The 22808-nt window shown below is 37.3% G+C and overlaps 1 protein-coding gene across 1 annotated transcript in view; it reads right to left on the reverse strand.

The window, feature by feature from the left end:
• clstn2a (calsyntenin 2a) overlaps positions 1-22808 on the reverse strand; it is a 137368-nt gene that overhangs the window by 46084 nt on the left and 68476 nt on the right. Inside the window, exon 3 of the mRNA XM_055033227.1 lies at positions 446-641. Within this exon, the coding sequence (XP_054889202.1) occupies positions 446-641 (196 nt within the window). The remainder of the gene's footprint in view (positions 1-445; positions 642-22808) is intronic.

The following is a 22808-nucleotide window of genomic DNA, read 5'->3' on the forward strand; positions in this document are numbered from 1 at the left end:
CACCAATGTTGAATTATTTGGTATTATTTCAGCTTTCAGTGTTATGTTGTCTTTTATGTTCCTCTTCATAGAAGCTACATCTGGCCAGGCATTCTGATCGATTGTGACTTCTGCCAACAACTTCATGTTCTCATGTGTATCTTCTGGACATTGGCTGAGCTTTTGCTGCGACAAACGTTGCGTGCCGTCTACCAAATTGGCTCTGACTTGTCTGTTTAGCTACGTTTCTGTTCCAGTGGTGATTCTACTGCTCTTAACTCGTTACTTTTTCCTCTACCATAGAAAGTACTCCTCCTATGTGTTTCTTTTCTTTATTTTCTGTCGTCTCAAACACCCGGTCAGCTGTGGCAGGTCGCTGCTGGAGGCTTCTTGCTGTTAAAAGGGAGTTTTTTAAGGCCAACATCCAGAGTTACATAAAGATTTGTAACGTTGGCGCTGGACTTACTTGTGAGATTTTTTCCAGTTGTCTCCACTGGGGCCGGCACCGCAGTCGTAAGCCTGGATGATGAAGGTGTATTCCTTCTGGCTCTCACAGTCCACGTGACTGCTGGCTCTCAGGACTCCTTCTCCTGATGTGCGATTCAACACCACTGCCTCAAAAGGGGCATCCTGACCAAAGATCTTGAAGGAGCAAATTTCTCCTGGGAAGAAAGAGAAAAAGACGAAGAAAAAACACAGAATTCAACCTGGTGGCATAAAATGAATAAATCTAGCGATTGTTGTGTTTTAGTGAATGATTCGAAGCTACGTGTCATCTAAGCAACAGTTAAAGGAAGAATTGTAAAAAAAAAAAAAAAATCTAAAAGTATTTAAAAATGATTGTTCAGCAGTAAAACCCTTCTGTCATGTTTGGAAAACAAAAAGTCTCACTCTGGCAGTGTCTTTTGTGTGTTTGCTGAAAATAAACCATCCAATGCCAAAGTCTGATCTTTGAAATTCTCTGGCAGAAGCTAGAAGAAGAATTTCAATATAATTTTGTATAACATTGTGTGTTCTGTCTTCGCCTCTACACACACTCACTGCCCTCCCTCCAGAGTAATATTATCAAACCCAGCAGCAGCTCTGAAACCACTCAGAGGGTTGACGAGAATTCAAACATGTGGGTAATGAATCTGAACTAACAAGAAAACACAGCAGCTGGCTTTTTGCTTTGTTCTTACAGTACAGCTATTATTCCACATTTCAGCCTCTGTTTCATTTCTCTGCACAGAAACTTTGCCAGCTCCTGGTGTGCCGTATGGACAATCATTGTTTCTGATTCTTCTTCATGTGCACCAGTTAACTCCACTGAGTGAAGGCATGTCTCTCACGTGACTTTATAAGTTCATTTCATGCACAGGTTTTTGGATTCTTTGATACTGAGAAGTGTGTTGGATAAGAAACTAAAGGAATGTTTCAGCAGTAGACGATGTGTGTCTGACTGTCCAAACCCTTTTACAAACTTTCCACCAGGCGTGTTTCAAGACCTCTTCATAAGCTGACTCAATTGTTTGAATCCTTTTTTTTATGAAAAATAATGGTCCTGTCTGTAACAAATGGCTTTGAGATTACATGTATTTTCACACTTAAAGTCTGTGCAAAATAGGCAAAGCAATTGCAGAGATGCAGTTCAACACAGATGTATGGAAAAGCAGGAAGGAAAAAGTAGCCTTGAACCTACTTCCACTTGTAAGTCTTACGTAAGTGGAAAAAAATCCCCAATAATATGAATTTAATATATTGGTGCTGCCTTTATGCATAAACCTTGACATTCTGTTGCAAAGGGGGAAAGATGTTTCTACTTAACACTTTGAGGATGAATGCAAATCCATTTTCTGCTTCATCTGTTGCAGGAAATGCATTTTCTTGGATTGCTTTTTATATGAGAACATGACAGAAGTGTGGAGAGGAGGAAAGGAAATGAGGACAAATTTGATGGCCCAATGTATATGTAAATTGTTGTGGCAGATATATATATATATATATATTTTTTTTTTTTTGCATACTTTGCACACTTTGCCTTACCAGATGGAACAAAGAATATTCTCACCTCTGTGGAGCATCGAGAAAAGAAGTCTATTTCAATTAGTGGTTCCTTTATTTATTGGTATCCCTAAAACTTTTTCAACATCCTATCATGTTGTAGCTACAAGCTTTGACTGGATTATTCTAACATATGTACATGTTTTGATATAAACCATTGAAACCATTTTCCATGAATGCCAGATTTCTGGACAACATGAATAACGGCGCCTCTGCAGATCCTCCAGAATTATAACGGGTCCATTGGCAGCTTCTCCAAATAAATGCCTTCCTACCCTGACCTGTCAATTTAGGTGAACGATTTTGTCTTGTTCGGTTTGCAGCTTTGTCATCCTCTTTCTATTTTCAGATGATGGATTGTGAGATATCCAACACTTGGAATATTGTTATACCATAAACAGGATGAAAATTTGTCCTGGAATCAAAATTCAGTAATATTGTTGTTATAATATTGTCAGATATCTTTTACTATCAGCTCAGTTTTACGTACTGGATCAGAATGACACTGATTTGTTAAAAAAAAAAATTAATAAAACAAAAGGTAACAAATGACTAATGTCAGACAATACTGATGTTGATGTCATTATTTTATGCATCTCTATTAAAAATGGGCACCAGATTTATTATTGTAAAGAAATCGTCTGAGTCATGTATCATCACCTGCATAAATATGCACGACTCATAATAGCAAACACATAAAACCCCAATGAAATACACTGAAGTCTGCAGCTGCAACACGACTGACGACTAAAGAAGTACAAATGGGTTCAACGCTTAACAGAAAAAGATGCTGTTTTCCAGTAAATGCATATTGAAAAAAATTTTTTTCAGTAGGACCTTGACTCCTTGCCATGCAATACTAATATAGAAAAGCAAAGAAGTCAGCTGAAACAAATTTAATAGCACCAATCATACAAAATAGATGGCGCTTCATAGGAAGTCTGAGTCCAATAAACTCCATCCACAGAAATGTCAAGCTGTCAGGAAATATGCATTTCACAAAATGTAAAATTGCTAATATAATGGAAACGGACAGGATGAGCACGATTAATGAGAAAATTATTCTCCATGAGCGAACGTGTTGTCACAAGGAGCCAAAACTAATTTGTGTATTCCCTGTGTAAAAAGACTTGACAGAGCGTTTAATTTCCTCCAATTTTATTTCAATTTGTCGAGTTTACCAGTTGCTCACACTTTGTCTTGAATCACAGTGAGAGATACATCAAATTCATCTGTATGTAGGTGAAACAAAGAAGGACTTTCCAATAGAGCTGAGGGCCATACTTTCATTTCTTGAAGGCGTAGCGCGCACTGAATCAGAAGATGAAGACAAACTCTTGACAGCTACTGTATACACACCGGTGGTGTACAAGTCTTAATAAAGTGTGATAAATTGAAGCATGGAGAGAATAGGTTGGGAAGTTTCCCTCTTAATTCGGGAGTTTTGGGGAATTTAAAGTCCTTTAGATTAAAGCTGTGGCACATCATTAGTAAAGAAGATGCATTACATCCTGCTATTCAACAACAGAATCCACAGTTAAAGCAGAGCAGACAAATAGGATCTGCAAACATAATTGTGAAAACAATAAGAAGCGATCTCCGGAGTGAGCTTAAAGCGCAAGCTCTCAGTCAGACCTCAAAATAGAAACAGAAAATTTAAATCTCTTCTTAATCAAAACACTGCTGACAATCCATCTGGTGTTTTTGTTCCTGAGTGGAGAGAAGGAGATGAAGAAGCTCCATCTCACGGTGGGTTTTGTGTGTTTGTGTTGGAGGCTGTGAACGTGGTGGGAGGGAGCGGTAAACCTTGATTAAAGGAACTTTCAAAGCATGCGGAGTATCAGTGGGCCTTAAGCCTGCCGTCCCTCACTCTCCCTCATTGCCCAGCTCACTGTCGTCGTTACTGTTCTACTTTAATTAAAGACTGGACTGAACTGCACTTCTTTACGGACTCATTAACCACTGTAATACTTCTGCATCCACACAGCAATACTCTGTCTCTGTGTGTAGCAGGTTTCTGCAGACTGACCTAGAAATGCTAACAATTGAGGGTATATTATTTAAGAAAACTTAAGTCTTAGTGTTTTGTTTAGGATGTATGTAAGGTACTATAACAAACCTCATTCTGCCTTCCAAACTCTTTTAGTTAGAATACTAAAGACAATTAAATTCATATGCAAGCTACACTTTTCACATTTTTAAAAATAAAATCAAAATTTTCTTCAATGTCTCATTATTGTATGACGCCCCCAAGGGGACATTGAGATTTTTTTTTTTCTTTTGCATTCTCTCGCAATATTATTAGTTAATGCGGCATAACTGAGTACTGTAAACCTTTCTATTGGTGGCCATTGTACTTTCTGCTATACTATAAGGTTCTGGTGAGGTTTTTTTCATCTATGATAATATCTCGTTGTGAAATATATGAAGTTTGATCTTTTTCTTTAGGATAAAAATGTTGCACCACAAACCAATGACTTAAACAGAAACTTTCTGTGAAATAAGAAAAAATACAGGCAAACTATTTGGACTATTTCTGAGTTATTACCACAGGGTAATAAGTCATCTGACATTTTTGATTGTGTCTCTTTTATGTTGGTCTGAGTTTTCATGTGCAGCTCCATCTCAGCCTTGCACAAACATGCAGTGAATAAATCAATTTTCAATCAGTTAAGACTAAACATGTTTTCACTGATGTTCTTTAAATGTGTATAGATTCAAAAGTTTAAATTGACATTTGTGACCATATACAGAGCAGACCGGCAAACACTGCAGTAAGCATATTGTGAGGGAACGCAAAAGTTTTGCAAGGTAACGCAAAAAAAAACATTTTTCCTCATGTTCTCACATGGGCTCCGCATTATTGCACTTTTTTTGTGTTGGTCTGTCATTTAAAATAATAATGTGAAATACATGGCAATGTTTGATTTTATTAAGACTGTACACAGATGAAAGAGCACTCTCAATAACCTGTTTATTTAAAATGTAGAAAAATACCAGTAATCACCAAATACACCACCTGAAAATAAGTCAAAGGAACTGCTCTTCAGCTTCTTTGAGCAATGAAAATGCAAATGGGAGGAGGATGATAAAAACAAATTAGGGTTCATGGCCTTTCAATGAGCTTTTCCTCTGCTGGCTGTAATTTGATTTTATCTTCTCTATCTCTAAGGTGTATAATGAGGACACAATGAGGACAAAGACTAGCATGTAGTTAACTGCCGTGATAGGTCTGGATATCGTTTCTCGACGAGAGATAATGAAAATGTCGACTTTGGTGGACGTCATCCGTGAATGTTAGTTTAAAATTTCTAAATCCTTTCCTAAAACACGTTCTTGCAAAATGCAGCCGAGGCTTTATGTTTTAATGACATTAATTTTAAAGGCATCAGGCTGGTTTAAATGCTGTTTCTTTGATTTGTTTTGATTGGCTATGCGGGAAGCATTCATCTTTCCATGTGTTTTATTATCAAGCTAACATTTAATTAGCTTCTTTGTTGTTTTGCTCTCTTTAAAGTTCTTCAATAATACAAAAGACATACGGATTAATTGAATTCTATCCAAAAATACTTTATTGATCCCACAGGGATTACAAACTTGCATGATATTCAATTTGTGAACATCAGTCATGTTAATGTTCAGACAGCTTTGAAGAGCTCTTATTGGCTAATTGCGGGGTGAAGGTTTGAGAAGTCCAAGTATTTATAAAGCTTTGAACTTTGAATCACCTGGAGCCTGAACCATCACAAAGGATTTCAGGCTTAGTGAGGCTTAACCTGGGGTTTGCAGGGACATGAATGCAGCTTAACGTCTTACAGGGCCAGATTGCCATGGTTACTTACGTTGGACAGCTAACCTACTCCAGACAGGTTTTATTTGAGATAAAACCTGTGAAAATCAACATGTGAAAATCCAAGGTATGGCAAAGCAACTGTTGAAAAATACAAAAATAAAATAATGAAATCCGATAATTACGATTTATTGAAATGAAAGATATTAGAAGTTATTATATTAAATATTAAAAGAAAATGCTTAAAGCGAATCTTTCAAATCTTTTTTTTTTATTTTAACTAACCCATCCAAAGACATCTTGAAATGTCTCGTTTCATTCTTGTTTTAGAATAATCAAGTTTTACAGTGACCGCTTTCAAAAACATAATATGCCAACACCCTTGTTCCTAATATAAATAATTCCTGACTCATTTTTTTTTATAACTCAGTGCAGCCATTGTAGCTAACCATTAGTTTAAAATAAAACAGAATCTGAAGCAATTCATCAGAGGCTCTTTAAGATAGCAGGCTGCTATAAGTTGCCCTGGGGAGGTCTGTCGCAACGTCTTTGTTTGACCTCAGATAGAAAAACTTGCAGCTCACACAAGAGAAAAGAACACAGATCAAACACACTAATTCAAGATTACATTCAATCCGTCTTTTCAGCCAGGGATGCCGTTGTCTTATAGCCAGCACGCACAAAAAAGGAATGGGGCATATTAATTATTCAATGCTAGGGGCTTTGGTGGTCTGGGATAAAATTAATGTTAGCAGCAGCTTCTGAGACAGAGATTGTAATTCATCAGATGAACTCTACTGCTTATTTTCTGTCAGTGTAATCAAATAGCTATGAGATGCAGTGTCACATATACTGCTGGGGCTTCTATCAGGCTGCGTATTGTTTTGCCAGCTATGTTACCATTTCAGAAAACAAGGTTTATTATGTTGGTTTAAATGTGAAGAAATGTAGCTGTCAAGTCCTGCCATGAGATATCTAGCCTATTTCATGTAGGATGACAATTGTCAAATTTGCAATCCGCTATTGTGGATTGATGTGTTAATTTTGTTATAACAAGTGACATGTACACGCACAGAAAATGTAGAAAGTGCACATAAAAATGCATTGGGTCTAAATATGATTGAAAAGACAGTTTACAATGGACCACATTACATTAAATCTGCATCTAAAGTTAAAGTTCTTTGAAATTATTTTTGCTAAACTTGATACTATCAGATTAAAGGTTTACATAAAAGACAGATCAGACATTGATCACAACTCTCATCTCTATATTCAATAAAACTGATTTTTTATTGAACATAGAGAAATGAGTTTTACAGCAATTATTCGCTTCATCACAAATATATCACAAAAACTAAATTACATGACAAAAGGAACTAGTATAAATGTAAAAAACATGCAGAAGATGCTTAGCAGCAGGAGATCTGAAAAAAGGTAAATAATGAACACAGCACTCCTAGTGGCTTTAAGACTGAAAATACTTAAAAATTGAAAATAAAATGAAATTATAGTTAATCAGAAAGAATGAGGAGATGGATTTTCAGAGAAGCCCATTGTGTGTAAGATAACTAATTCAGCTAAAAATGGCACTATTAGCCTCTTGAGTATATTAGAGCGCTTCTCCTTCTGCTCCTCACCTTCTCCTCCCAAAGCCACCTCTCCCTTCCTCCACAGCAGGTTTCACAGCAGTAAGCAATTATTTAGCTCTTAGCATGAGCACTCAGATTCAGCACTCAGCCTTGCCCTCCTTTACTCCCGACACACGTCACACGCTCATCTGGCCGCCCTGTTCTACACCTTCCCCCTCCCCTTCTGCGCTTCTTACACAGATGCTGTTCTGGAGAGCTCGGCGGGTCACCGGGTGACAGACGAATGACTTCCTGTGTGGAGAAAGTTCACAGCTTTGACACGGCACGCTTACTCACAGCGCCGCACTCAATACTGTGACAAACAACATTCAAAAAAACAAGCAACATAAGAGCAGGTTGCAGTGATACTAGAAATATTCTGAAGTGCTTCAAGCTAGTGGTTGAGACTTCCGGTGACTTTGTGAACAATGCATCAACTGAGTTTCAAGACCAAATTCTGACAAAGTCTTCAACAATGGCTTCACTTTAGTCAGATAAAATACAAGAACCTGATATTAGCTCGATCCTCTAGCCAATATGGTCGTGGTACGTCATGTCTGACTGTCATTTTGATGTTCATTGGACTTTTGAATCTTTAGTCCTTTTTTTGGTATTGTGTGTTCTGTTTAAAGATTTGTATTTTTTTTTGCTTATTTTATTATATCCTTTCTGCTGTTCAGCCTCAGCTCCACGTTCTACTGCACCTAACTCATCCATTCCCAACCTGAATACTTTGTTACAATCAGCCTCCACTTAGATCTTCTACTATTTCCACTAGTTAGTTGTTTTCTGTCCCATTTCCTGCTTTATAAATTGACTTTCATCATGACCCTTCCTGCCTCTTTTCTACATATGGATCCACTAATACCATCACACATGACCTGATGTGCAGACATGAGACTCAGAATCCTCAAAAACGATTTGCATCAATGTTACTATCCTAAGTAAAACCTCTTTTAAATGTAAAGAAAAATATTGAAATTCATGATACTGTCAAAAGTATTGGGTCACTTGATTTTACACTCACACAAATATTAATTACATCCCATCTATCATACAAAGCCGTTATTATAGAGATGGGACAACCTGTGCAGTTCGACAGCCTGCTTCATAAATGTGTCCGTGGGAACGACTTCCAGCAGAGCATCTGAAAGGTCAGACCCTGATGTTGGACGAGAAGGCAATGTTCCAAGTCTCCACTCTAATTGATTTCAAATGTGTTCTGAGGTTGAGATCAGGTCTCTGTGCAGACCAGCCAAGATCCTCCAAAGTAAACCTGATGTTTTAAGTCTTTTTGGATTTTGCTTGTTGCAGTGGTGCCAGTCTTATAGAAACTAAAGAAGCCATTCCTAAACTGTTCCTGCATATTCAGGAGCATAAAATGGTTCAAATTGTTGTGTTAGCATCAGGAATCCAGAGTTCATTTCACTATGTTCCACAACACAAAATGTCCTGTGCAGCAAAATTCACATTTAACACAAAGCCGTCAAGGTGGTTACACTCTCCTGATGTAAAATAACCCAGACTAGTCTGCTGAGTTACCAGAGAAAAACTTGATTAAACTCCGGAGAACATGTCTCCGCTACTTCAGAGTCCAGTGGTGGTGCCCTTTACACCTCTGCATTCAGTGCTTTTGTAGGTTTAGATGCAGCTGCTTAGCAATGGAAACACATGAGTTAAAGTTAGTAGAAATTTGGAGCTACTAACTTTAGAGAAAATTGGCACTTTCTGACCATCCACTGGCCCCATTCGGTGATCCTTCATGTACAATACACTACGATATCATTTACAGGATCATAACCTTTCTTATTCCACGGTGACATCCTACCACGGTACCATGCTTGAAATTATTTGAGCTCCTGGGAGTAACTTGTTCTTTCAGAAGTGTTTGCAGAAGCAGTTTATATGATTAAGTACTTGAAATTATACCCCTGTGGCCAAGATGGGGGATACTTAGTCAATGCACATTCACTCACAGCTAATGTAGAGTTTTTCCTCGAGTGCTTCACATTTGGGTGAAAAGAAAGGCTCAGACTGTTTTTGTCCATGAATATAACCACAAATAGGCTCAGATCTGTAGTGGGGATTTCCTCTGATTTCTGGTTGAGTATTTCAGCCACACTGATAGAGGTGAGTGACAGAATACAAATGAACTCTCAGTCTTGTCTCCATATTTGATGCAACTGTAAAGAGTTGAAGTCTAAAGACATTTGGTATGAGTCGCTGCAATAATCCCTCAGAGCAGTGACAGAGGTTAGCTTTATAAGTCCTGGCGATTACAATATCAACTGCAAAATGGCAGCAGGTCTGAAAGACAACATCCAGGCAGTGGGAGAAGTTTGGTGATGAATTGGGACACATCTTTAGGTTAGCTTAAGCCACCTGTTATGTTTGTTTGTCACAAAAAATAAAAATGTTTCGTGGTCAGTTTGTTTAATTATCCAAAATGTTCAGGAAACAATTTTCTATCCAGTAATACAGACTGGACTGGTCTACATATGGTTTACTTGACATTTTGCTTTATTTGTAGAGTGATGTTGATAAATGAACATAAACATCTCCTCTGTTCAGGTTCAAATTAACAAGTACAACTCTAATATCCAAATTCTTCTCTGCAACTCCTCCAAGAGGCTCTCAAGAGTAAACTTGCACAACACACAGCCTGCACATGCTTCTGCATGTTTATTTTACCAAATGGGTACCAACCTCTTCATGCTGCTGGCTTATTATCCACTGTGACATCAGGGCCTCGGGTTGTAGTCTCCAGAAAAGAACATGTATCGTTGCCTTTCTCTCCACAGACTGATAATTCATCCTTTGACTTCCAGGATGATGAAACTACATGTGCGTGCCATGAATGTGTTTTATCCAGCTACTTCAACTCCTACACGAAAATACAACAAATTAGAAACATTTTCTCTATGGAGATGAGCAGGACCTGGTCAAAAGTGTCATGTAGATGTTTAACTTCCTTACCCACATGCCAAAATCATTCAGAATCAAAGAACGCACTGGCGAGTGGTTTATTTACAACATGTGAATATACAATAGATAGGAGAGGATGAGAAGGAAAGAATAGTTCATTTTCTTAGTGACTCTGGTAGTGAGTTTTACTCTGGGGGGATAGTTATATGACCCGATTTGTGGGTGCTTGTGTGAGGTGAGGATGGTGAGAGACGTCTGGGCGGAGCAGAACAGAGAGTTGGAGAGCTGGGAGCCAGGTGGGCAACAACAGAGATGAATGGAGCTGCGCAAGACGACTGCAGAGCAGGCGAGTTTTTCCAGGGAGAAGATCTGTCAGAGACGTAATGGCTCGAATGATTTAGCATTTGGCAGCAATCCAGCAATAGCGTGAACCACGTTGGTTGATCATCAGGCAAAGAATGAGTGGAACAGCAGCTTCTTGCAGCGAGGCGTGAAAGCTGCAGATTGCTGACCGAGCTCACCAGTGGAGATCTGCTCAGCAGGGAAGAGCCTCACACACACACAAGAAAAACATGAAATATTCATAGAAAAAACTGACATGATGTCTCTCTCTGTCATCACCGAGGATATTGGTACTGTCTTTGTTATGTTTTCTGCAGACTATTTTATCTGACATGTACATTTGAAAAAATGTGAAAATGCAACATTTTAACTTATGTTGATTACACCTTTTAGGAAAGAAAAATATTAGTTTATTTGAAGGGGTGTGCATAAGACTGACATGACACCGTCATAAACATGACACAACATCTGTCATGAATATGAAGGAGTCTTTATGAATGTCTGACTGTTGTCATGAAGTGTCAGTCAGTCAATAATGACACTTATAATGCAAAGTTGCTTTAATAGTTGCATTATTTTGCAAGTAATGACACTTTAATGGTCACGTTTTAATCTACATGTTTGACCAAAACAAGGCCTCAGGGAATAACTGGGATTTTAATAACCAGTTGGAAATATCTAAAAAGATGATCACACAGTAAATCAGCACTTAACTCAACAGTGTGCATTGATGAAACTAATCTTATTCAGCCTTGGTCTTTCAGACCGTCATCACTAATTGTAGCAGATATAGAAGAAATGCAGAGTGTGACTGAATGCGCTGTGAATTGGTCTCATTTTCATCTGGTTAAAAATTTTAATAGGGTTAATAATTCTGAGAGATAAGTGTAAATATTCAGGGCATATATATATATATATATATATATATATATATATATATATATATATATATATATATATATATATATAGGAGTCTTTATGAAGACTATATATATATATATATATAGGAGTCTTTATGAAGACTATATATATATATATATATATATATATATATATATATATATATATATATATATATGAGTTCTATTCTTTTAACGTTTTGCATAAATGGCCTATTTCCAGAAAAGTTGTATTTTTCAGTACTATTTTTAATCTCTTTCCACAAATGTGAAACATTTTTACTGGATCATTGGCTGACAATGTTCTAAAACAAATCACACACCTTCAGCTTCCAAAAGCCCCTGACCTGTAAAAGTCACTTTGTCTCTGACTGCGACCTCCGTCAGGTTAGTGGCGTACAGAAAAGAGGAGGACATGGACTACTGGACTGCAGAGCACCTGCAGTCTGACAGATGAACTCTCACGTAGGTTTTCTGTCACATGCTTCACATCACAAGAATACTCTGCTTCTAACAAAATAAAAAGTATGCTAAAATCTAAAGAACTAAATGTCTGTAGGCACAACAACCAAATATCTGGATCATCTTCTGCCAGTAAATGTGTGAGTTATGGCCTCACACTTTCAGCTGACACTTAAATGACACAAACCACTTGCGTGTTGATATTGTGTATACAATTCCAAAAACATTACTGATTGCCCTCATCCACCACTGCTGACAGGCAGAATAAAAAGTTTCACATCAAACTACACTGAATTATGTTTTGCCTCCTGGTAACTCAAGGTTAAATGCTCCCCTGCCACCCAATCCTCATATTTCCAGCTGTGAAAGTGAAGCTTCAGCAGAAAAAAAAAAAATCTGCTGGGAAGTCAAAATGTGGACAGATACTGCATGAAAGGTCTGGACCAAATTGTCTGCAAATTTTCCTGTGGATCTCAGTTTAATGTGGGAAAAATAGTTTCAGATGAAAGTTAGTGGAAAAAGTACTGGTTTCACCTTATCAAACACCACGACAGCAAAATGACTTCTATCTAGTAAGTTGACAATCGCAATGCTTCAATAACAGCAATAATAATAATAATAATAATAATAATAATAATAATAATAATAATAATAATAATAATAATAATAATAATAATAATAATAATAAAGAAGCACTTAAAATTAGTCATATCCCGACAGGGGATCTCAACTTAAAATACATCCAAGAATAAAAACTGGATTCAGTTTAAAACTAAAAGTTACCTGCCCTGCAAATGCATGGAGAATAACCACTTTGCACATAAAAACAGCTTAATAGAAGCATCACTTGCAATTTTAGATGCTTTGTAAAAGCACTTTAGACTGGTTCATACAGTTTCAACAAAAAGCATTGCAGCCTCCTACTGCAAGGTGAAAATGTGCAGAATGTGCAGCATAAGAGCTGCATGTTCATCTACAATACAGAAAATGTTAACGAGTGGAAGATCGAATGGAGCACAGCAGCAGGGCAGGTCACATACTCCATCTTCTACTTGCAGAGGTGGATGATGCCCCAGATACATATAGCCAAAAAGTGAAGCGTGCAAAGTGCCTCTTTAAACAAGCAGATAGTAAGTCCTAGATATTGGTGAGCAATTAATTTGCTTTTGTATATTTGAAAAGCCCATTAATAACTTTTTCAGGTGCAGTTTGAAATCAAGATCTGCCTGGCTTGCTTGATTCATTCATTTTACCTGTGGGCTTCAGAGCAGCCCGTCTAGGAATAAATAATACGTTTTCCTTCACTTTTGAGAATACTGAACACAAACTAGGTAACATACAGCGGCTCCCGAAAATACTCCCACCTGTCATCCTTTTTTAAAAATATTATTTCTCTTTACATTTTATCAACAGTCGCTGGTCATAACGCTATAAACAGTCTGCATCACACAAATCTCAGCACGTAGCGTTCTTATCTGGTTAGTTTGTATTACTGGCTTTCACATTTTCCTCTCATCAGGTTTTCTGTCTTTCTTTCAGAATGAAATAAAATGAAATTATGTTCAGATTAACTGTTTGAGGTTACATTTTCACATGAGTTAAAGCAAGTGCAACATATATGAAATGTGACAGGTGGAAATTGTGTTACCCAGGAGAGCTTTTGCACACTAATGCAGAATTATTAAAATGACAGACGTCAGCTGTCTGATAGGCCAGCAGGGTGTTGGACCGTGGGGCTGAGACTGCATGCAGAATTCCCCAGAATATCTCCCGACATAAAGAGAAGTATATGTTTGACATTCTGTGGGAGTGAAGATAACCTAATTTGTCATCTTTCATTGATCTCTGCATGCTAGTTATGTTCATCATAACAGACAGCAAGCAATAGCTCAAGCATGCGTCGCTGTCATGTTTGATCATTTGTCGACTCCTCAGCTAGAGTAAATTTAAAACCGTCTATTTGTTTTCGGGGAACGGCTCTATTTATTTAGACAAATTTGCAAACATAAATCTCAGTGAGAGACTGAGAAGCAGCAAAACCAACAGGTTTCTGGAGCACATTAAAACGCTCATGTCTTTTTAGACTTACATAAATACAGAAACACACTTCACTTTTGTAGGGACAAAGTGCCATGGACAAAAAAAAAATCAAACCTTGAATCACAAAATCTGGGTGCAGTAAATGTAAAAGGAATGAAAGATTGTGTTGTTTTTTTAAACCATAAGCAATAAGGTTTCTTTTGTTGAAAATGAAAGTGAAGGATTAATATTTGAAGGCAGCAGTGGGATATCATGCTCAGGATAGTTTTGTGTGTAACAATTATTTTTTGACATGCTAATCAATGTACAATCTCTTCAATAAGTCAATAGAAAACATTTATTGTGAATAGATGAAGCAAACCACTTCCTATCAGCCAAGTGTTTCATCTAACAATATATAGGTAATTTACCACAATAACAAAAGAAGAAGTAGCATACTGCACCTCAGCTCATAATCTTGCCAAATTCCTACTTAAGGTCTTTAAGGTTGGCCCAACTAATTCAACGACTGACTACCATGACATTTAATTCTCATTGTGTTGAAATTGTTTTGTCTGATAGACCCAGTACATGTGGAGTGTGAGTTGACTTAATTATCATCACACAGGGACAGCAGCACTTTGTGATACAGTTAAATGACAGAAAAAGGTCAGCAAAAGGTCTGAGAAGGGCAGGAAGGGACTGGCGTTACAGCGTCTTCAATTATTTGTGCCCTGGGAGGTAGAAACAGGATGATGAGAGATCTCCTTACTTACGCTCACCACCACCCCCTCTTTTATCGGAGTATCATTCTCACTGTCACAATTAGCAGAGAATAGACACAAAGAGGTACTCAGGGATGTAATACGGGGTGAAAAAAAATACAACTCAGAAAGAATACTAATTATCATGTAGAAAATTTTAATTAGATCAGCAGCTGTGACCTTTTTCAAGCTCAAGGTGTATAACCTTAAGGATGAGACCAGCCGACTTTCAAAACAGACCAAAAATACCAGCAGAGGTTAACATGCAGTCAACTGAAACTAATTTGTGGTCACAGTGAAGCACTAAAAGCCCCTTTTAAAGTACTTAAATATTGACGTCTTTATCACTCGTTCATGTGGTCAATGGGAAAAATAGCAATTCTAAGAAATGCCCTGTTGCACTCCACAGCCAGGCAGGGAAATTGAGTTTGCAGCGAGTACAGAGACTGAAGATTGGGTGTTTGTTAGAACTTTGACTTGGTACTGTTCAGCACTTGACTGATGGCTCTGGCTGCCTTCATCCATTACTCTGTCACTCCACTGAAATTGCCCTTCAAATGTTCTGGCACTTCTGAAAAAACTGAACACTCCCTCTTTTTGTCTGTTGAGCAGAAAGAGAGCACAGTGGCAGGGGAACATCTTATTTCACTCGCACGGCTGTCAGATCATGTTGAGCCACTTCAGAGATGATCGAACCCTTTGGTGAAAACTAAATACCAAATTACGAGAGAGAGAAAAAAAATATCTGGTTTGATTGTTTTATTGGTCTGAATAAAATTAAGAGACCACTTAAAATGATCAGTTTCTCTGACTTTACTTTTTATAGGTATATGTTTGAGTAAAATGAACGTTGCTTTTTTATTCTTTTTCATTCTTACATGGCTTCAAAATTCCAAGCAAAAGATGTAGCATTTATGTGCCTAAATCTTGGCCAAATGTTGGAAAGTAAAGGTGGACCATTTTGTGTGACTCAGATTATTCATCTATTACCTAACTCAATTATGTTAACTCAATAATATTAAGCTTTAGTTCACACATGAATGATCAGACAACATTCTTCAGAAGAAATTAATAGATGAAAACATCAAACCATATCCATAAGGCTTCATTTTGCTTCATGGAACTTTAGCTTAGTTTGAGTCAAAATATAGGAGACATTTGAAACCGGTACCTCACTACAAAAGAGTTAGAGTTAGCAAGCATTCATTAAAATAATATTGTTTCAGGCAGATCAATAACTTGTGGTAGCTTCACAATATACTCTAAAATTTCTGTAAAATTGTGCAACTGCAGCTTAATTTGGAGATCAACAAATACAAATCACGCCATCAAAAACAAATTTCATAAAGAAATATTAATGAGCAATGCAGTTCAGGTTTTTGCATTGACTTAAAAGAACAGGGTGTGATATCACGCCAATTGTCATGTTAAAAGGTCTCCATAAGCTTTTTGGGAGGAGTAACTACTCTATAAAGCTTTGTTGGGGTTGGTTTTATGGGGAATAGAGTATGGATTGGAAATGAGAGCCAATAAAAATAGAAGTCTCACTTTATTACGACAATAAAGATGATAAAGCTATGGGGAGGGAAGTTGGAAGTTTTAAGGGTGAACGGGTCACACATTATTAAGGATATGTCGTCTGAGCAACATTGATATGGTACACAGGTCAAAAAGGCTCATAATCATTTTTCATGCTCAAATGGATAAGGCAAATGGACTGAGGAATATATGTAAATTGACGTCTAATTGACCTGTCAGCACGTTGAGGCTCTGAAGCCTCTGTCACGTAGACAAAAGAGGAGAGAATGGAAAATAACGAGATGATCTGGATTTGTTAGAGGAGCTCCTCACTGCACATTACATTAGGTCAATTTAGCTCATATCAGGACCAGGGTCACTGCCTGTCCTTGAGAAGCAGATACTTGCATCTGTTATTTAAAAAAAAAACAGCAACCCACTGTTTGTTTCTATCTACCAAAAACACAGGTATAAAACATAATAATGCTCAGAATGCAACGGAAATTGGCTATTTTTTTTTAGCTAGCATTGTCAGTTTTATTTAGCGTTATTCTTACATGCATTTTAAATGTTTAAAATATAGACATAGCAAACCTGCATGAGGTGCTCTGTACTTGTGTGCACAAAATACCCACAGCCGTCGCATATTGTAAGCTTAAAAAAAACACACACACAAAAAAAGGAAACATGGTGTCAAGTCAAGGGAGAAAGAGCCGATGCAATTTCAAAAAATGGGGCAGTAGGCTTATAACAGAACAGATCGGGTCTTTCATAAAATCAATCATAAGCTAAGAGGTTGTTTGATGCCGAGAGCGATCGGACAATACACTGATAACAGAGCTTCTGCCAGGCATTACTGGATGTGTAATTAGTCCTAGAATCAAGTCGGACCCAATTACCTTGAGGAAAGGTGGCTAAATAGAAGAATCGGGTTTTAATGGTTGTCAGTGGTTTTCATTTAAAAACTAATTCAAGTCTGCACATGTAGCTATTTAAGTATTATTAGACAAAGATAAGATTAGATAACACTAAATAATGCAACAGTCAGCAATGGAAAGACTAGATTCAGTCATTGATTAAAAGCAAAGTTTGATTTAAAAATGAGAGGATGTAAAATAATTGTCTAAGATATTACACACAACACTCATTTAAATCAGTTAAATACATTCCTCAAAACTCTCCAAGCCTGAAAAATGGCTTCAAATGAGATAGCTATGCTAACAAACTGAGGAAAATGTACAGCTCAAGCTAAAGTGACTGATGGAAATGACAGAATCACAGAAATATGACAAAATAAGATTCTCAGTGTTAAATTAATAAATAAATACCATCATCTAGCACCATCAATCCACCTCAAGCTCTTAAAATTAAATCCAAACTTTGTACATAATTTTGAGTTGTATTATTAAATATATGATCCAAATTTTAGAGGCCCACTGATTTGAAAACGGTGCTGAAAATAAGTCTGTTGCATAAGCAGTAAACTCTCTCTGTGGCAGGTGAGTGAAATCCAAACTACGCTTGCAGGAAGACAAACAAAAAAACTGTAAAAACCACTAAAAGTGCATTGAAAAAAACAAGCATTTCTCTTAACAGACATGTATTAAACAATCTTAGCCTTGGTCCAGGATACACTGTGAGTAAGCATTAGGCGGCTCACATAATAAATAACCTGTTGTGCCATCAGGTGGTGAAGCCCCACCAGATTATACCTTCAGGAAATGCTTGTTACTGACACATTTCAAAACCAAGGTCAAACCGGAATCTAGCCTTTGCAAAACATTCTTCTTGGTATTTTCTGAGAAAATGGTTCAAAAACACTAGATAACATAAACCAGTGGCAGGATGTAACTCAGGCTCAAGGTTACCAATCAACACTGTAATATTCTAAGAAGAAAAAACATTTCAAAAGGCCACTGAGCTCTGAGAAAGCATAATTCACCCCATCAAATACTCATGTATGTATAACAATTTCAGAAATTGTGAAATTAAGGATTATAAGTTTTCCATAGTTACATCACGTCTTAAAAATCATCTGAAAAACATTTTATTAGCTGTTGTAGGCGTTCTTCAAAGGTCTTGCTTGCAGAGTGAAATGTGTTGGTAAGACTTATCATTTTCACAGGTGGCCCAACAATTGCTGATGTTTAAGGTGGAGGCTTTAATCAGCCAGCTGAAAACAAGGCAGCACAAGTAAAATAAGGCACGTTAAAGAGAAAAGATTTCAGTAGCTGCATCAGAGGAATCGCACACAGAAACGTTCATCAGAAGCAAATAGCTGGTCTGACAAGATGTGGAAGTTTGGCTTTATTTCTGACAAAGATTTTTATTTCAAACAGATCAAAATAAATGTGTTTATTTTCTGCCTTTCCTTATTCAGTAAAAAATAAGAAAAAAAAGCAATTGTTGTATCATGCAAAGCTGTAAACTTGTGATTTGAAATTACATAAAGAATGGATCTGCATTGATCGGCTTTGGGAAACTTGTCTGACATGACACTATATTCCTGTACACTTAGTAAATAACTTGTTTCTTGTTTTTAACTGGCTATATGGACAATATCTAGCATCCTGTTATTATATGGCTGTGGACTCGCTTATTCATTCATCTCACACATTTTAGTTTCATTGTTGTCTTACAAGTAATGCTAATTAGCAGATGGCTCCACTGACACCACCTGTTTAGTGATCCACGACCCAGTGAGCATTTGGAGACAGTTTTTTGATTTTCAAGCTCAAAATAATAATGAAAGCATGATGGAAATTGTTCAAAGAAAAAGTGAATCATTTTTATTTGTTCTCTTTTACTACCTTTTATTATCCATTACAGGAAAAACTTGGAAACTGAACTTTCATTCTTTTAATCAAAGTTACAACTAAAGTTATTGTTCTCTAATTCAAAATCGAAGGATGACAACAAAAAACAGATGACATAAAAAAAAACAATGTTGAAAATTTCTGACATCCAGATATTTTATTTTTCACTTTAACATATTAGGTAGATGGTGGAGATTAAATCTAAGATCAAAACTCATTTAAATTATCTTCACTAATTTGCAGTCACTGCATTACAAGGTATTTGGTAATTAATCAATATGCAAACAAAAAGTGTTCGATTGTCTTCGACTTATGTTTGATCTTAAAATAATTACCTTTTTTAATAAATCCTTTGAAGGAACCATAATTCCAGACCTTCACCATTATCTTTAGAGATTATTTGTTTCCCCTGGTGATGCTCTGCTGGTCCGTTGTCTGTCTGCTCATCTCATTGGCTCAGGATAGTGTGTTCCTGGCTCTGGATCAACTCCTTTTTACTTCACAAACAATGGCCCACAAACATGATAAAGATGTGATGCTGAGTCCTTACTATTTGCTCTGCATGAGTTTGATTCATACTTCTGTCACTGCTGTGTGTTTTCTTTGAAAATTATCTGGAATAATAAGCAGCTTATGCCCTCATCACACATTTCCCAGAAGGGCCTTTCCAGTGAGAGGAAGATATTCAGACCTGATGTTCAAATTCTACTCTTTCTTGCACAACCAAAACAGAAACCTTGTTCACAAGGGTAGAGATCAGCTCCCAAACGAGCATATTGTATCTATGATTGCACCCGTTTTACGCTGCAACATGTCAATCCATAACCTGCAAACTACGGCGGTCCCACTGCAGAAATTTAAGCACTTTAGAAAGGCAAAGAGGACAGAGAGGAGAGCAGGGCGGGGGACGTGGCACAGTGATATGTTCCTCCTCTCCTCAGAGCAGAGAAACAGACACCAGCCTGGTTTGATCAGACTTTCCCTTCAATATCCTCTCTTATCCTTTGATGATCCATCACATCATCTTCCTCCCTACTTCTCTCCGTCTCCTTGTTACACACACACACACACACACACACTGCACATCCCCATTATCTAGTCTACCTTTGTCTCACTCTTTCATCTCCTCCTCTCACATCACCAGCCTTTTTTCCCAAAACATTTCTTCCTCTCTATTCCACTTCCTCTTTTGCCCCATTCTCTTTGAAATGTGTCACAGTTTCTGCTTTGTCGGGTCCTGTAGTGTAATTAGCTTCTCAGCTATTTTCACTTTGGTGCAGTGTAGCCGATACAGTGGGATTTGGCAGTGGGAGACCAGCTATAAACGACTTTGTAGATGAGCCAAAAGTGTTTCTGTGATCAGAGGTGAATTTGTTCTGTTGTGCAATCATGCAGTTAATTTCTCTGTTACGTTCATTTTTCTTGCTTATTTCGCCATTGTGTTCATCTTTTCAGATAATGACTAGGTCTCACAATTTTTTATTACTTGTATGGCAGTAATTTTGTCATTACTTCTGCTAAAAGATGAAACATAAATCTACATGACTGAACTCCCGTAGTAGAGTTAAGTGATTAATGTTCCTGTGTACGCCGTTGTAAAAAAGCAATTTTTATTGACCACATTTTGGACTTGGCTTCATCGGCAAGACCGCTGGAGTCGAGGATTAACTAGCCAGAGCGTTCTGACAAGATGAAAGCTGAATGATCTGAAGAAGCATCACAAAACAGCTCTGTTGGTCTGAAAATGCTTACCAAGTCATTTCTAAAACTGAGGACAGTTTTCTCCGTCTCCTTATAACTATGACAACTTTCATAGTTATAAGAAGCTTGGAGTTTCCAACTGTCTGACTGGATGTAACAGATTTATGTTTCACGACTGAATGACCATCACACAGTACAAATACACCTGTTTGTTATGATCCGAGGGCATCTGTGCTTCTAAAAAAAATCCTTCAAAGAGTGGATCAGAAATTCACCTCTACATGCATTTTCTTTACTATTTTCCACAAATTTTCTTCAACACTAAACTAGTTAAATGCAGATTTTAAAAGCATTTCATCAGTGCTACATCCCAAAGAATTTGGCAATCTTTTTTTTGTTTCTGATCATGTTACAAATTTGACATAGAGCTTTCTAACACTAAACTGAAAACAGAAGATGGATAAAATCTAATTAAAAGGATGAAATTAAATGATTTGTTTTCAGACTCTGGCAATGAGCCATGGATGTTTTGCTAATAGTATTTATTTTGTTTGTTTATGGCATTTTTGAGTGGTGGACAAGTACTTCGTATTCATAATATCAAGCACTATAACATTTACAGCCTCGGCTAATTTGCAATGCAGATTCCTAGCTCTTCAGCTCTTTAAATGCATCAGAACTAAATACAGCTGCACGTTTTGGGATTAATAACTCAGAAACAGGTTGAGGGCAAAAACTTAAATGAATAAATGGGATCAATCTTGAAATTTTATGTTTGCTTTGAAGCTTCTATTTTTTTGAGAGAAATTTCAACTTTTTTTCTCGTTTGTGTAATAGTCCAAAACCTAGAAAGTCAAATCAGCCAGTAACTGGATCTCTAGCTGTGTTCCTACTGCAGCTTGGAGGGATAATAGGTGGAAAACCTTCAACCGTCTCATCATGCAAGTACTTTCACACATGATGCTGAAGCAAACTAAAGAAATTACTAGATCCGGTATGAGGGGCGGTGTGTGGAAGAAGTTTATGGGTAAATTGCCCATTATTCGCTTGATGTCTAGTAGTTCATGTTGGCTGAGTCTCAATTGGTGAGTGCAGGTGATGATCTTTATCTCAAGGGGAGGAAGCATAGGGATCGAAAACCGATTCAGAAACACAACTATGTTTGTGCAATCATGAAAATTACATGCTACTCGCACAAACACCCTGCATGAATAATAAGAGTTGTCTCCAAGAAGCTGGTTATAAATCCTCCACTTACATGCAACAGCTCTTTGTCTCCCCAGCTCCCCTCAGCTATCCGTTCTCCCTTTCTTTTCAGAATACTTTTGTTCTTCCACCCTCCGCGCGTCCAGAGGAAACAATGCACCATAGGACATTTTTCTGGTAGTATGATGAATGGAAAGTGTTTGTGCCTGTTGACTGTGGCCTTGAGATAAAGAATAAGCAAATGAAACTGTCTGTTTGCCTTGTAGCCCCCTGAAAGCTGAAGCCACCATTGCACACGCTACTGTTGATTGAGAAGACTATCGGTACACACAGCGCTCCTCGACCCACACACCTTTGAGCTTCTGTTGGTCGGCGCAGTGTTGGTTGTTTACATCAAAGTGAAATGTTCTGTAGCAGAGGAGGGACAGACGCAGCCGAAGGCAACAGAGAGTAAAGAGGATATGCATAAAAATGTTTGGTAAGAAGAAGGCCTTTGGAAAAAAAGAAAAGAAAAAAAGGACTTTACAGTAGAAAGAAAATGGCGAAACAAACGAACAAAAAAAAGCTGTAAAAAGTATTTTCTTTTTCTAGATTTTCTCTGTTTTGTTTCATAATATGACCTACACCTTAATATATATTATGTAGCTAAACATAAGTTTTAGTTAACATAAAATTAAAAACAAATCCATCACAAAGCTGCAGTGTTGCCTGAATTT

The sequence above is a fragment of the Poeciliopsis prolifica genome, unplaced genomic scaffold, assembly GCF_027474105.1.
Source record: "Poeciliopsis prolifica strain line A6 unplaced genomic scaffold, Auburn_PproV2 SCAFFOLD008, whole genome shotgun sequence".
Classification (NCBI taxonomy): domain Eukaryota; kingdom Metazoa; phylum Chordata; class Actinopteri; order Cyprinodontiformes; family Poeciliidae; genus Poeciliopsis; species Poeciliopsis prolifica.